Genomic DNA, 16,406 nt, shown 5'->3' with positions numbered 1-16,406 from the left:
ACATCTGTTTGGAAAGTGGATGAATGCGAATACAATGTATACATTTATGCAAGCAAAGCAGATGCTATTTCATAAAACCATCAAATGTTAAAATACAGCCCACCATAGACATATCACTGATCCTTTGATGGCAGTTGTTCTGTCACTAAGGACAGGTGTGCTGATATTGGACAGATATCAAATTGGTCACAATCATGCATCAATACAGAGTAACATGGTGGGCTGCATTGGAGCATTTTAGATCTGCACTAATAAAGAGTTGGAGCATGCGAACATTAAAATTCAACCCATGATATCTGGTAGTGCCTTACTCAACAAGACAAATGGCCCATAATTAAAAATGTTCACAAGTCCTTGGCACAGATCATTCTGACATTTTAATAATAAAATATGCACAGGACTGAGCCTGCATTGCTAACATTTACAAATGATCTTACTAAAATCTTAAATGTAAATAACACATAAATATCCATAAATAATATATGAAATAACAAATGAGCTGATCAATGCCATTATGGCACAGAATTCTCTAAGATGACATAACAAACCATTCAATTTACTTTTCTCAGTACCAGTAGTCTATCTTATTTTGTATCTGTGTTCATAATAATGAAGCATGCCTCTATTTATTGGTGATTTTTGCCAGCTGTAAGGAAAACTGACATATCCTCCGTCAGTGAATGAGTCTTCAGCTTGGTCACAGCCAAGAAGAGTGACTGTGATACATTCACTTCCTGTTGCTACAGACTTGAGTCCATTTCTCCAGTGCTGTCCCTCTCCTCAGTGTCCTCCTTGGTCACCGCACTGTGACCCTGTTCCAGCTCTGGGAACTCTGACTCTGTGGTGGTCAGTGCTAGCTGTGAGGGGGGCTCTCTTGTGCTTGAAGGTGGAGTTTCTGAGAACCCAGGGTCTGTCAGCGAGCTCCCAGGAGACCTGGGGTCCCCCTGGCTGTCGCCGGATGGGACGCGATCGACTCCAGTGGCACTGCTGCACAGCTCCGACAGATCTACGAAAGAGGAGAGCAGAAAGGAGGTTACTGGTACAACCATGGTGCAGCGCTGTCTTGGGACCACAGGATGAAGAGTCTTTTGAAATGTGCTAGGGGTGCACAGCTCAAGTGCTGGAGGCTCGTGCCCGTGCAGGCTTTTTCACTAACCAAGTATTTTGGCTTAAGAACAGCCGTGAACACAGAAGCTGGTTCACTGCAGAATCGCTCAGCAAATAAAAATGTTTTCACCAAGGATGCACGGGCAGTCTAAATAAAATAACTTATTAATAAATGGTTGGATTTAATTATGATGTGCAGCTGTTTTTGCACCGTTTCGCTGTTGTGGATACATTTCCCGCCTCTGCTTTGCAGACACCTCTGAGGCAGTGCTTAAAATTCATTTTGGTTCGAGGGGGATTTCCCCCCTTATGAGTAACTTTTCAGGGGGGATTTCAAAGGTCTAGGGGTGTGGGGGGTTCGTGAGGGGGGTTATTTTCTTTTCTCTTATTGTCAATCTATTTTATGTAGAAGTTGGAAAATAAATAATAACCAAACTTCCCTTTCTTCATGAGTTGCTTTAAAACTACCAAAAAAACTTAAAACCTTTCAGGTACCTGAAAAATCAATTGTATGGGTTAGTGCCATTGACTTGGGCTAGCTACATCACACGGCCTCACAGAATTGCGATCAAATGCTAACACACTAGCACTTGCTTTGTTTCTGGGAGAAATATATCGTCGCACTCATGTGCACACACTACTGTATACGTTCTAAAGCTCTATTTTGCTCTCCCTACCTGAAGCGTGTGGGTGACTGGCTTCAATGTTTGTTTAAATAATGTATAAATATGAAGAACAGGGCTCACATATTTTCAATAGTACAATTAGGCTATTAATGAAAACCAGTTTCCATCCTAAATGTTCAGTGGGATGTTCCCGCTTTATTGCATACATACTGTATATATGGGATTCATAAAATACTGATATGTGCAATTCGCGAAATCCTGCACTGAATTTTTTGCCCTGCTCAGGGGTATGTGTGTAAGTTAGCAAGACCATGTGTACACGTCTACACATGTATGTGCTGTGCTAGTTTTAGAATATTTTTTATTATTATTTTTATGTGATTGTTGATGTTATGGGTGTCAAATCTATGTTATCAACAGATAAGAGTAGAAGTGAACAGATTGAATCTCAACGTGCACCTCTGAAATACGGGTTGGTATTTACTCACAGTTCAGCACTGCCCTATACACCCGTGCGTATCCCTGCTCAGGGTCTCTGTTAAGGTCTATGTAGTAGTAAAAGCACAGTTCTGTTGGGTAATCAGACCGAGAGGCCCGTAGCAGGAGAGGGATGATCCGGTTGGACGTGGGTGCTTCAGTGAGGGCCTGGTGCATCTGGTACCGGCACCAGGGATCCACAAGGAAGGCCGGCGTGATAAGCAGGGCCCAGCAGTGGCTGCCTCGCACCGCCTCACAAAGCTCCGTGGGGACAGCCCCGCCAGGGGTGGAGTCACGCAGAGGCAGGAAGCAGCGGAGCCCATGAGGGCCGGCTTCCAAGCGGGAGGCCAGGAGCTGTGCGTCCAGCACATCCGTGGAGCTGTGGCACACGCACACGTCAAAACTGCGGCTCCAGCGGGCCGCCGCATTCTGGAGCGAGGGAGAAGAGGAAGAGGAGGGAGTGGTGGAAGCCCCGATGACGGACGAAACTGACGCATGAGACACTGGCGTGCTACTTGAGGCCTCTTGGCTTAACGCTGAGCTTGGATGCAAAGTGTCTGATTCCGGCTTCTTCAACAGGCGACGGAACCAACCTGAAAAAATTGTAGAACAAAAACCCTCATCAAACTCACATTTTTGAATTATTATCAAATAAAGGTAAGGTCTCCCATATTTACGCCAGTCCTAGCTAATCTAGCCTATAACACAGGCAAATACATTCAAAGTGACACAAGTCAATGTACACAGACAAACAACATGGAGAGATTCTATTTAATTTAAAAAAATGTAAACACAGAAACAGGTGTCACCACACAGTAACACTGAGCTTAAAGGAGATACACTTTAAACTGTCACATGCATTATACCCTTTATGTGACCACCACATGAATATGAAAGGTCAGCCATTTTTAAAATCAGATCCGTGCCATATAATATTTGTGTCCGCTTGGATAGGACGCTGTGCTTAAATGACTAATTGTGATGGTTCCAGAAATTTGATTATAAAAAAACTGGGCTGTAGAAAATGCATGATCATTGGATTGCTTACTAATCATCCAGGCAGGGTTGCTGGTGTTTTCACACGTTATCCACTTAATGAGGTACGGAGGCTGAAAAGAAATGCATAACAAATGTATTGGAAAACCCACCGCAATTTTTGAGTTTCTATTGTCGTAACTCGGTGTTTTGTTTTTCTAAAACAAATAGAAAAAATAAAAATAAAAAATTGTCTGTATTTTTCGCCATAGTTTGAAAACACTCTGGATAGAGAAAAACGGATTCAGCTTGTTAAACGGGTCGTTACTGTTATTATTCTGTCCCGGTTTGTCAGGCAGGTTCCAAAATCCTTAGCCAAAGCGGTATTATCAGAGTGCAGACGCCAGTACAGTGAGCTTACACTGGTAGGCTAAATTAGCCTAATGCAAAAAATGTTAAATACGCTCAAAAATGAAAAATAACGAAGGCAAAACTTCTGAGCCAAGCAGATACGCTAAGTATTTTCTTGTTCATTCCAACGCGTTTCTATAACGAACAAAAAGTGAACTAACGGATACGTGAAAAGGAAGTTCATACTGAAAAAGTTGACATAAAACTTTTAAGTACCTTTGATCAGCAATAGAAACAAACCATTATGTCTTCGTTGTATGTGTCCCCTCTGAAATGAAATTAGGCAAATGCGGTTGCGCAAAATAAAATCAGCCCTACAACTCGAAATATTTTATCTGACCTCTATAACAAACATGATAGCTTCAAACCTGTTATAACCTATGCTACTTACCGGCTGTCTCGAGTGCAAAGAAAGTTCGATCAAAAACAGTTAGTATTTTCGAAATGGTTCAAAATTGAGTTCAACCATCAATTTTTGAAAAAGTAGAGCCAATACTCGATTGACTGGGTTACTGTAATCAGTGATCAAAATAGTAAGCGGAACTCGATTTGCTACGGCATATTGCACCAGGAAGCACCCACAATCCGTAATGTGATTGGGGAACCCCCTAAAGCCGGACACCCACCGCACGCGTAGCGGCCGCGAGCGCACGACGCGCGTACTACGCGCGTAAGTGAAGCGTAGTTGAAGTACTGTTATTACAACGGCAGCGGGCGACGTCCTCTACACCAGCTGCGAACGCGGCGCGAACCGGGTGCGAAACTTGTGCGACACAAGCGAACTGAAGCGTAGTTTTTCGCTTCTGTTCTATTTTTCTGCTTGCCGCGCGTCATGATGACCTGTTTATACACAGAAATATGCTCCAAAATGCTAGGTATACATGCTCTGATTTATATTTCATCCTTATATTAGGCTACTGGGGGTGTGTCCCCCAGTATGGGGGGCATGGTGAATGCCATCCCACAGCAACGCATGACCAGGCTGGTGAAACTCAATTGAGTGGTGAAACTCAATTTGATCTTTTTTTTACGAAGTAGTTTGAACTACTTTTTCTGAGTAGCTTTAGTTAACCAAACTAGATTTCTCCCTAGGGTAGCTTTGCTGTAGTTCAACTTCTTCCAGTGTGAAGTAGTTGGCAGATTACAAAGCTATTTCAAAGTAGCTTCCCCAACACTGTTTGCAGGGAACAACTAAAAATTTCAATGTATGTCAGAGGTAGGCTACTCATCAGCATGTCAGTCACCAACAATCAACAGAATCACAAAAATCTAAATGTGTTGTAAAAAAACTGCAAACCGTTGCACTTTAGCTTACTGTCGAGCTGTCTCAGAACAGTAGGGTCGACAAACATACTCGTTCCCAAACATGTAGCGCCATGCAGCCTACGCTCCATGCTTGCGACACACCCACTCCGTTGTCACGTGACAATGATTTCCATGTCACGTGTCAATGGTGCAAACTCTGCGGAAGAAAACGTCATTTCCCAGCCGTGGAACTGACGTGTCGGAAACAGAGTTGTGGATAACTGGGGGGAAATTTTTATTTCTTGATCCAATTCAGCCTAATTTAATTCCCTCTGGAAGGAGGATACAACTTTGAAGGTTCGTTATCTTTAATTGTGTATTGTGTGTATTTTATGGTTTTACTTCGTCGTTTGTTGTTTACTATAATCTTAACCACATACACTCGATTTCGTAGTGGCAAAATGCTGGATTTCTTCGCCATCTTCAGCAAGGGGGGTATCGTGCTGTGGTGCTTTCAGGGAGCCGGAGTGACTGAGTCCTTCACAGGGCCCGTCAATGCTCTTATTCGCTCCGTGATCCTGCAGGTAAGAACTCACCAGGATCGCTAAAGTTAATGACAGCTGTCATGAATACGTGCCAGCGGAACCGCGTGTGGTCGTCTGTTCGGCACGCTGGACGAGAGGTAGCGGCGAGGCAACTGGTTATTATGTATCGATAGCTAATGCAGTCGTGATGCACATGAACCGGTACCTGCTAATGCTAGCTAACCTTGCTGGATAAGCTTGAATATTTTGATTGAAATGACTAAATCATAGAAACAGATATCTGTTTAACTGGACCCTGTAGATAACGTTTGAGGATTTTGTTGGGCCATGTATTGCGTAGCTGAGAATTCGCATACTCGCCAGTTAACGGTTTGCTGACAGGCACGCTTGGATCGGTTGGCCACATACAAGCCAATGACTCATCCAATTAGGTGGCTTGCTAGCTTGAGCTTGACCACGTTTTAGCTTACCGACCTTTATTTTAGAAATATAGCTAATTGACGCTGGCTTCAAGCCACTATGCAACTATGCCAACCATATGATGTTAACCACCCAACATTAACCACGCAACGTTATGTTACTTTTGATTACATTTTGTCCATCTGGTTATATGTGGTTTTAGACTTTTTTCCTACAAAAATCAATTTTGATAAGGGTAGGCCTATGCTTGTCTACTACGAGGAGCAAATATGCGATCTTCTCATTAAATATTTCTAGGAACGCAGTGGAACAAATTCCTTCAACCATAACTCCCTGAGCCTGAAGTACAAACTGGACAACGAATTTGAACTCGTGTTTGTGGTAAGTAACACTGGGGTCCCTGAGGGCTTTACTAGATCGGAGAAATAAACCTGAACTTCCGCAATGTATATCATACTGTCAGATTCGATACAAGTACGTGTTGTACTTTCCCCTTTGTTATGAAATGGAGCTTGGCGTCCATATAAATGCAGTCCATTTACCATTAGTGTGCTGTATGCTAAATTACTGAACTGTAACACTTTACTGAATGCACACTTCTCTCAATCTAAGTGGGAATTATCACTTTTGCGTTAATATATCAGTCCTTTTAGACAGTGCACATGAATCCTTGTGCAAGGCAGAATATGCAGGCCGATTGGAGAGTTTCGCATTGAAATGAATCAGTCTAAGGAGAGTGACAGTTAAAAAAATGGGAAATTATGTTTTTCTTTTGACCTATGTAAACCCCCAGGCTTATGTACTTTTATGCCCTTAAAATGGGTTTAAATGTTGGTTCTCTTCCCCAAGGATATCAAAATCTAGTCCTGGAGGGGTGCAGTGTCTGCTCGCTCTTAGTGCATTTCAGCACCAGTGATTCATTTGTCAGTATTTGGCTAAATAATCCACTCACCTTGTTCTCAAGGCCCAAATTGGTTGCTGATTGAAAATAAGCTACAAATACTTAAAATACTGTGGCCCTCCAGGATGGAGTTTGACCCAGGTGTAGAGCAGCTGTCCTTCTTGTGTAGGCATCACGAGCATGTTCCTCTGTATGCCCGCACTACTTGTCCTTAGAGCATTTAAATTACGTTAATCCCTAAACTATTTCGTTAGTCGACTGTGATTGGGAGACGCACTGACCACAAGCATTTGGCTGTGTCCTGCTGTAGGAAGGGTGGTTTCAAGTTGGCCCTTTTTTCAGTATTTACCGATATGTTAGTTCCTCCCAACGATGTACCAGGTGCCTAACACTTTGAATGCTATTTCTATTAGAATTAATTCTATTAATTATGAATTTTGGCCTGCGTTCTTGTTAAACCGCCATGCGCTGTCAGTATTACAGGACTTTGATGTATGATTCACTCAGTTCATCATATTTATTCAATCTAAACACTCCTGCTACACCTATAAGCAGAAGACCAGTGTGCATGAGCAGTATGCATTATTGAAAACCTTAAGAGAAATTTCAGATATAAGCCATTCACACTGTTTAGCAGTAATTAAATCACCTGTCAAAAACTGATTCTGCAAGAATATCTTTTGTAAGGATATAACAACACTGATTGGTGGAATTTGCTTCAGTAAGTCCTATGTCCTTAGCAGGAGCAAATAATTTCTATCCAGTATGAAGAGACTGCACATGGATTTTTTAATGCTTTGAAATGACCTTGCTTTTCCTTACAAATATGCTAATTCCATTGTGCAGGTGGGCTTTCAAAAGATCCTAACGCTGACGTACGTGGACAAGTTTATAGACGACGTGCAGCTGCACTTCAGGGATCGTTACAAGAATGAACTGGAGCAGAGGGGTGCCTTAAAACTGCTCAACAGCAGTTTCGAGTTTGGAGATGAGTTTCACCTGCTCCTCCGGTAAGACACCTTTGTGGATGTGGTCAACCTGCCCAAGCTAGCCGTGGCAGAATCGATTGCGGGCATTGATATAACGAGCACACGCAGTGTCATTGATGTGAAGCACCGGTCTTACACAGATGCAAAGCTCTCCCTTGTGGAGAAATTAGCAAGGCATTTTGGAGTATTATGAAGACTTCTTAGAGCAACATATTCATTCTGCTGTTAGAAAACTAGGCCTCCTTATTGTACGTTTATGCGTGCATGCACAATTGAGTGTGCACGTGTGTATTTGTATTGTACGTTTATGCGTGCATGCACGCGTATGTGTGTTTGTATTGTATGTTTATGCGTGCATGCACGCGTATGTGTTTGTATTGTATGTTTATGCGTGCATGCACGCGTATGTGTTTGTATTGTATGTTTATGCATGCGTGCGCGCATGTGTTCACCTGTATCAGCGAAGCGGAGGAGAGCAGCCGTGGCCGGGTTCCTGGCTTCATGAAGCCCTTCCAGGAGTCCCGGAAGTCCCAGAAAACGGTTAAATCCATGATTGAGACCAAGGGAGGAGACAAGGACAAGGAGCGCAGCGGCAAGAAGAATAAAAATGCCAAAAAAGAAGGTGAGGCTCGTGTCATACTGGTCGTTTAGTGTGGCCACCAGGAGCTGAACAAAGCCAATCATGACGACCCCAACTTGGCATCATCGATGCTTGTTTGCCATTTTAGGACCCGCAAGCAGGTGATTAATTTCTTGACAGTTAATGCTCTGTAGTTTACTTAAAAGCTGGATTCGTAACTCAGAACTTCTGGGGGGCGTTCAGGGTGAAAATATTACCATTATTATAATACATATTATCAATCCACACAGTCCTAATGGGTCATTTTACCTAGTCTATTGATGAAAAAGACTTCAGGACAGTATGATTGGTTCCAGGTGTAATAATCTGCCCACACAGTGCTGTTTCCTTCTACCTAGTTTTCTGAAGGAAAATACTTCAGAACAGTACGATTGGTTTCAAAATAGGTTTGCGGTTGATTCATTTTCATTCTGAATAGCAAAGTCAAATGTAGTGTACTGAACTTTTTGTGTTGTTTTATAACATCGGGGCTTTAATCAGGTCCACACATTCCTGTCAGTTGTCTCAGTGGTTGTCTCTTTCCCAATGAATGGGAACAAAGGCAAATTAAGTACTTGGTGAAATGAATGAAAAATTATTGCACTGTTGTGTATTCTGATTCCAGTTGCAGTGTATTAATTTCAGTGGAACCCACTTAGTATGGTATTGCCCACATACCTCCACTAGCCCTGTTATTTGTATTCCATGTATCAATTGTATCCCATACTGCTCGGTAGAGACTAAAATAAGACCTCTGATTGGTCAGTAGATTCTAAGGTGGGACCTCTGGTTTGTCAGTTGAGAGTTAATGCAGTGCTACTGGTCAGTAGACTAAGGTGGAGCCCCTTGATTGGTCAGTAAGACTAAGGCAGAGCCTTGGGTTGGCCTGTCAGTAGAGGAGTAGGCACGGCATCAGGGCGCAGTTTAACAGGCAGGACCCGCCTCCCTCTCCGCAGCTGCAGCGGCCGAAGCGGCGGCAGGGGACGTGGCCAAGGCGGACGGGCCGGGCGTGGTAGCCAAGGCGGCAGAGAACGGGAACCAGGGCCTCACGCCTGAGGAGATCATACAGAAGAAGAGGGAGGAATTCTTCCGGAAACGCATGGGTGGTGGTGGTGCCCCCGAGAAATCCAGGTGTGAAAGTCCTTCCATTCAGCCTCAGATCGCTGCTGGGTTTGTGTGACCTGGCTGTCGAGGGGTCCAGAAGTCAGAGTTCTTTGCATAAGTCTTTGTATTCTCTTACTGCATTTTTAGTGCTGTAGTGGAGTCTCAGATGCTTGTCACCTAATCGTTCCCCTCCTCTGTTCTGATCCCCGCTGAAGTAAATCCCCCAAGCCCCAGAAACCACGAGAGAAGAAGAAGCAGGAATGGGGAAACAACTGGGGCAACTCCAAGCTGGACTACAGCAAAATCAATGGCAACAGCACCCCTGACGCTGTAGAGCTGGGCAAGGATGCCACTGCTGAAATGGTGGGTGTGTGGGAGCGCGTGTGCGTGTGTATGTGTGTCTGTTTGAGGGTGTGAGGGTGTATTTTCTGTTCAGTGTGAAGCAAACACTATTGACCTTGTCAGTAATAATAATGTTTTGAAAGTCGCAACAAAATTCAGCTATCACACTGCATTTCCTTAAGACATCAAAATTCACCACGTTAAGTGACTTATCCTTGCATGCTTTGGTTTAAAAGTCTTCATTTAGCTCCACCACAAATGTTTACAAAATGGTGTATTGAACATTGAGCTAAACGTTAATATAAAAATGCATATTCGTCCTTATTTGTTGGGAGTGCCCAATGGAACCTGCTCTTGGTTAGGACTGTGAAAGGTCAAAGATGAAAGGTCAAATTTCAGAACTCCAGCCTCACGCACATTCTGCCCCTCAGAGTGTGCAGCTGGACTCCATGAAGGGTGATTTGCCCGGTGTGGAGTGTGAGTCCAGCGGAGAGGAGGCTGAAGAGGAAGAGGAGGAGGAAAAGGAGATGGTAGCTGTCCCCAGCCAGAGCAAGGAGAGGTGAGCTCCTCGTACAAGCCAGGCATCTCATAGAATTGAGTCGATACATCCATTATAACGACACGGACACAAGCACTAGAGTTGGGTTCATATCCACTAATACCATGTACCGCGGTACATAAAAATATCAAAGGTGTTATTTCAATACACACAGCATAAGTGATGTTGTGGGGTCAAACTGTTAATATGTTGTAGTTCATTCTGTTGGCTAGTGGATTAGATGGTAGTGAAGACAGAAAATAGAGTCCCAAGATTTGGTTGCTAGAGTAAATCCAACGGTTCTGTTGTGGCAGTACCTTGGCCTTATGCTACATAATAACAGTAAGGCCACATATTTAAATGAGCTAATGACAAAGGAAGACAACAGTTCAATCGCACTTCCAGCCCGGTTTGATGAGCAGTAAAATATAAGTTTGTGAGTTATGTTGCTTCATTGACACTTGGGGTGAACTGTGGACTAGACCATTAGCACCTTAAGCTAAGTTAGTGTAATATGAATATGCAAATGTTCTATGAAATTTACACCATTTGAGCTGTTATATACGGTAAACCATCAGCGATTTAAGATGTGGGGAAATCTGATTGGGTGATAATCAGAGGGAAGCTCACATTTGCATGACAATGCATTACACTGCATCACACATTATACATTGCATTACACTCTGCATTTTTTGAAGATGTCCTGCTGTTGACTTCTAGAAGCTGAAGGGTTCAAGTGCCCCAGTTGGGATTTGAACACATTACCTTCTGGTCAGCAAGGAAGATTAAGGAAAGGTCTAATCTCAAGTTAGGACTGAATAAGTATTCAAACAAGGAACAGCTTCAATCCATTTAGATCCAATCACTGTTTGTCCTGTTTGTCCTCAGCTCTAAGAAAGGGGGCTTGGGGGGTATGTTCGGGATGCTGAAAGGCCTGGTTGGCTCCAAGAGCCTGTCTAAGGAGGACATGGTGCCTGTTCTCGAGAAGATGAAGGACCACCTCATCGGTATGACCACCCCCCCCCCCCCCACCACCACCACCACTCTTTCCCTGGGCGGTGGGGATCACTGACATCTAAATTACAGAGCACTTTACAATTTCATCTTGGGCTTGGACAGGAGAGAGACTTGATTTCATCATGTTCTGAAATGACTGCAACCAGAGATGTTTACACCGGCAGTTTATTGTTGTGTTTTTCTTTTTCTGTAATGCCTAATTCCATAGGTTACACAATACATTCTGTAATACATTCATAATACATAGGTTCTGTAAAGTAATGGTGGAAACACTGGCAATGTTAACTGAAGTTTCTCTGCAGCTAAGAATGTAGCAGCTGAAATTGCTTCCCAGCTCTGTGAGTCAGTGGCCAAAAAACTGGAAGGCAGAGTCATGGGAACATTCACCAGTGAGTAACTTTAATTTCTGAAATTGCATTTGAAAATGCATTTGATCAATTAACCTAAATTCTTTAGTTGTCAACATACATAATCATTCAACAACGCTTGAGATGCCCTTTAGTTTAGTTCAAGACTGCTTTGTTGATGAGTGCTTTCCTGTTAAAAATTTTTTTTTAAAATGAATAAAAACCTTAGTCAAGTCATTTTGGTGAGAGGCCTCAGTTTTATCCTGTTGGGAAGCTGACTTGCGGCCTTAAACCTGAGGCCGTAGGCCCCAGTTGTAGCCTATGCTCACCCTGTGGAGACCGTAGGCCCCAGTTGTAGCCTATGCTCACCCTGTGGAGACCGTAGGCCCCAGTTGTAGCCTGTGTTGATCCCGTGGGGACTGTCGGCCTCGGCTGAAGCCTGTGTTGATTCCGTGGGGACCGTAGGCCACAGTTGTAGCCTGTGTTGATCCCGTGGGGACTGTCGGCCTCGGCTGAAGCCTGTGTTGATTCCGTGGGGACCGTAGGCCCCAGTTGAAGCCTGTGTTGATCCCGTGGGGACTGTAGGCCTCGGCTGAAGCCTGTGTTGATTCCGTGGGGACCGTAGGCCCCAGTTGAAGCCTGTGTTGATCCCGTGGGGACTGTAGGCCTCGGCTGAAGCCTGTCTCTGCTCCTCTCCCCTCAGCTGTGGCCTCCACTGTGAAGCAGGCCCTGCAGGACTCGCTGGTGCAGATTCTGCAGCCCAAGAGGCGGGTGGACATTCTGCGGGACGTCCTGGAGGCTCGCAGCCAGCGCCGCCCGTTTGTCATCACCTTCTGCGGTGTCAATGGCGTGGGCAAGTCCACCAACCTGGCCAAGGTGAGCTCGCCCATCCACCGGTCACGATCACTTCTCTGCTGCTGACCAATCAAGAGAAAGTTACTGCTTCCCTTTTTTCATGGCAGGCTGACGTTCATAGCACAAATCGTACACGTTCCTTTGAACAGCTCAAAATAGTTTGTTTTTTTAAATTAAACTTTTCCGAGCTGAACTGGCAACCTTCCCACTACAAGAGAATGTACCTCTAATCCTGCATGCCCCACCGTTACTTACCCAAAAAGCCATGAAATTAAAAGTACTGTATTTTTTGCCTTTTTAAAATATTTGTGCTTTCATATTTACTCATCTCTCCAACATTAGTTGTGTGTTAGTATGCTTTATGATAATTAAAATAAAGAAATGAAAGTGGCAGTATTTGTGAGTTTTCAGGACTACAGCTTCAGTAGTGTATGTTATGGTATGAATAAAAACAAGGTTCCAATGGGTCAAAAAGTGTGGCCTACTCCAGTTAAATTTTCTGTTAGCATCATGTACGGTTTGGGGGAAAGGGCTGAGGGTGGGCAATTGATTTTGATGAGATGCGGACGCCTTGTGCACAACAGTCCACACACTCACCCCCCCCCCCCCCCCCCCCCCCCCCCATCGGGCCTAGATCTCCTATTGGCTGATGGAGAACAGCTTCTCGGTCCTGATCGCGGCCTGCGACACTTTCCGGGCGGGAGCGGTGGAGCAGCTGCGCACTCACCAGCGCCGCCTCAACTCCCTGCACCCCCCCGCGCGGCACGGGGACCGCCCCTTCGTCCAGCTCTACGAGAAGGGCTACGGCAAGGATGCCGCCGGCATCGCCATGGAGGCCATCGCCTACGGTAACCACGCCGGCCGCACTTTTCGCACTTTTCCATAAGGCCCGAAGGTGACACCAGGCGGCTGTGGGGGTTTGGTGCTCACCCTTTCAAAATATGTCTGGTTCCCACTGGTCTACTGCTAAGGTGGTTTATCTTCCACTTCAGCTCCTTTGACATTACATGGCAGTACATTACATAACCTTCTCTTCAGAGCACAGATTACATTCCATTAAATCATCATTATTATTGCAATGCATTATCTCTTTGCATATTCTTGCTTAATACAATCTTGGGTGGCCCCATTATTTCATTTGATTTTTCATGTTTATCCATTTTATACAACTTCTTATAATGTTAATTGTATTTAGATGTATGTTACTTTTAAATATGTGAAGTGCCTTGCTCAACCTGTGATGCTGGAGTATGGGCTTACAGCATTGCTTTTATATAAGCTCAGCTCCTAAGCCCTCTAGCTGCTGCCTTAGAGGCATTACTCCCCCTGTCCTCTCTCTGTACCTCACCCCCCCCTTTTCTCTCGTGCCCCCCCCCCCAGCTCGCAGCCAGAGCTTTGATGTTGTGCTGGTGGACACGGCCGGCCGCATGCAGGACAACACCCCCCTGATGACAGCGCTCGCCAAGCTGATCGCGATCAACATGCCCGACCTGGTCCTGTTCGTGGGCGAGGCCCTAGTTGGGAACGAGGCGGTCGACCAGCTGGTTAGTGCTCCTCTCTGACCCCACCCCTCTCTAAGGTCAGGTGACCAAGGGGGGGCTTCAGATGTCAGTATTTGCCCACAGTAAACATGGACAGCTTTTAGCTGTGGGAAGCTTCATGATCCCCAAAATGGACCGATTTAAACTAATTTCCAAAAAATGTTCTTTATTCAGTGTTTTGGTTGTCAGTGGTTGACACTCAGTACACATCTGTCTACCAACATTAGATTGTGTATTTCTGTTGCTCTGATGCCACATTTTGCCATGTTTGGTAACAGATTCTAACCAGTTATCTTTTATACCAATCGCAATATTCCTTGTAGTTTCGTGCAAATGAGAACACCGTAAAGGCATGTTTGTGAACTAAAGCTGTAGTTCTGAGATTGTCCTCCTTGGGGCGTGGTTGCACCCACGCACAGAAATCATTCTGCATAGTATTTCGTGTTGAATGTTGCATGTTGTTTTTTCAGTTTACTTAAACACACAGCTGTCATACTTTAGAGCAGTCTTTGAAAAATAACCTTCATTTGTAGGTGAAGTTTAACCAGGCCCTGGCTGACCACTCAATGTCGGACAAACCACGTCTCATCGATGGCATCGTTCTGACTAAGTTTGACACCATTGATGACAAGGTAGGCCACCTGCTGTCGCTCTCTGAAATCAAGGCCTTAGCAGCTCATGTCAGATATTAAATCTAAAACTATGTAAAGCATTAATATATACACTGGAAATTGTCATAAAAAGAACACTGAGAAAATCTACTGAAGACCAAAATGAGAAATCACCTGTTTAAAATTTTTATTTACTTTACTCTGTTTTCTCATTGTATTTTTATTAAATTTTTCAGTGGACATTTGTGAAAGCTTTGTTTTTTTTTTGCATTTTGGGTTGCAAATCTAGAAAAGGGTGAAAATTGGATGTTGCCTGGCATACATAAAGGCTGTTCTCGTATGAGGCGTGACCCACAGAGGCCGTGTTTTCACGTGACCCATGACCGTCTCCTTCCCTTTTCAGGTGGGCGCCGCCATCTCCATGACCTACATCACTGGGCAGCCCATCGTGTTTGTGGGAACGGGGCAGACCTACAACGACCTGCGCAGCCTCAATGCCCGGGCCGTGGTGAGCGCCCTGATGAAGGCCTGAGGAGGAGGAGGAGGAGGATGGGGGGGGGGGTGGGCGGGGGGCAGGACGAAACGGACCCACCCCTCCACCCAACAATGCAAATTCCAGTCCTGCTGCAAGCGGCTTTGACTCACCACAGCGACCACACTCTCTTTCACCATCTTTCTGGCAGTTCCATCTGTAACGTTTAGGAAGCAAAAGAAACTGCAATACAAAATAAATGCATTTTATTCCCTGCACATTCAGTACACTGTGGGGCCCCGCCCTCACTTACCTCATTCCTGCTTTAGTGATTAAGTGGTGCAGAGCGACTCTTGTCTCAGTTCTTCCCAAATGATTTCATTTTTTATTTTGAATCAGGGATGCAGATGATTTTCACTTTCCCAGCCAGGTCAGGCAAGCCATGTCAGTACATCTTTTTTTGTTGGGGGGAGGGGGGTTTAACTACATTTACATGGAATTGTAGGCAGGACCCCTCGCCCCCCCCCCCGTTAGTTCTGCAGCCCTTTGTCATTGCTCCAAAAGTCTTACTGGCCTTCTGAGGCCTGGAGAAGCCACACCCCCTGAGGAGGAAGTTGAGCATCCATAGTGCCTATCCATGTACCTTCCCCCAACAGCACCACCCCTGCCACTCTGACAGGCTCGTCTCTTTCCCAACATCTACTGCCGTGTTCTCTCGCACGCTGGGAATACCTCCTGCAGGAATGATGCAACCTTTAACCCTCGACCTGTCACCAGAGACAACTCCAGCCTTAGCCATGCGGCCACACGAGAGAAGATGAATCTTGTTTTAAAATCATTTTGTTCTTTTGACCCTTCTTTTGGAAGGCTCCAGGCTTCTGTGCAGACCATTTGATCTGTTGGCATTTTGTTTTCTTTTTGGTTGTTCAACCCTCTCACCTCAACCCCTCTGAAGATATTTAATTTAATTAATGAAAAGCTAATTTAAGGTCTTGAAATTCCCCGATCCCTTTAATTCTGCAGTAGTGCAATACAAGAGTCAAGAGAAATATAAAGTGAAGATATGTCATAATTTGAGAATAATATTTCTTAAATAAAGCTGCTATTATAGCCGGTCAGAAGTTTTCATTTTGTATGTTGTGTGTTACCTGCCTGTTGAGAACCTCTCTAAAGTGTTTGGTTTAGTTTGAAAACTATACATGAACATCGGTAACAATTCAACTGGTCAAAACAAATCCTGGAGGTGTGTCTGTGTCTGTTGGAT

At 44.6% G+C, this 16,406-nt stretch overlaps 2 protein-coding genes across 9 annotated transcripts; one reads left to right on the top strand and one right to left on the bottom strand.

Annotated features, from left to right (window-relative positions):
• Positions 1 to 358: 358 nt before the first annotated feature.
• tirap (toll-interleukin 1 receptor (TIR) domain containing adaptor protein) lies at positions 359 to 6,801 on the bottom strand. 8 transcript variants are annotated; one of them, XM_035385056.1, is made up of 5 exons: positions 3,988 to 4,531; positions 3,813 to 3,864; positions 3,259 to 3,319; positions 2,222 to 2,803; positions 359 to 1,006 (listed from the first exon to the last, which is right to left on the bottom strand). In XM_035385056.1, exons 3-5 carry the CDS (start codon positions 3,263 to 3,265, stop codon positions 741 to 743), a joined length of 855 nt encoding a protein of 284 aa, XP_035240947.1. In that variant the 5' UTR covers positions 3,266 to 3,319; positions 3,813 to 3,864; positions 3,988 to 4,531; the 3' UTR covers positions 359 to 740. The 8 variants fall into 8 exon arrangements, with proteins under 8 accessions (XP_035240947.1, XP_035240949.1, XP_035240943.1 ...); XM_035385058.1 differs by lacking the exons at positions 3,813 to 3,864; positions 3,988 to 4,531 and adding an exon at positions 6,759 to 6,801; XM_035385052.1 differs by lacking the exons at positions 3,813 to 3,864; positions 3,988 to 4,531 and adding an exon at positions 4,951 to 5,005.
• On the top strand, positions 5,059 to 16,266 carry srpra (SRP receptor subunit alpha). The gene is made up of 15 exons (XM_035385048.1): positions 5,059 to 5,198; positions 5,296 to 5,425; positions 6,104 to 6,187; positions 7,554 to 7,717; positions 8,158 to 8,318; positions 9,272 to 9,446; positions 9,635 to 9,782; positions 10,193 to 10,320; positions 11,188 to 11,306; positions 11,619 to 11,705; positions 12,367 to 12,539; positions 13,153 to 13,366; positions 13,899 to 14,062; positions 14,593 to 14,691; positions 15,074 to 16,266. Exons 2-15 carry the CDS (start codon positions 5,303 to 5,305, stop codon positions 15,200 to 15,202), a joined length of 1,968 nt encoding a protein of 655 aa, XP_035240939.1. The 5' UTR covers positions 5,059 to 5,198; positions 5,296 to 5,302; the 3' UTR covers positions 15,203 to 16,266.
• Positions 16,267 to 16,406: the final 140 nt, after the last annotated feature.

The sequence above is a fragment of the Anguilla anguilla genome, chromosome 12 (assembly GCF_013347855.1).
Source record: "Anguilla anguilla isolate fAngAng1 chromosome 12, fAngAng1.pri, whole genome shotgun sequence".
Classification (NCBI taxonomy): Eukaryota; Metazoa; Chordata; class Actinopteri; order Anguilliformes; family Anguillidae; genus Anguilla; species Anguilla anguilla.
Note: the sequence above shows the minus strand (reverse complement) of the source record. Positions and strands in the feature narration are given on the sequence as shown.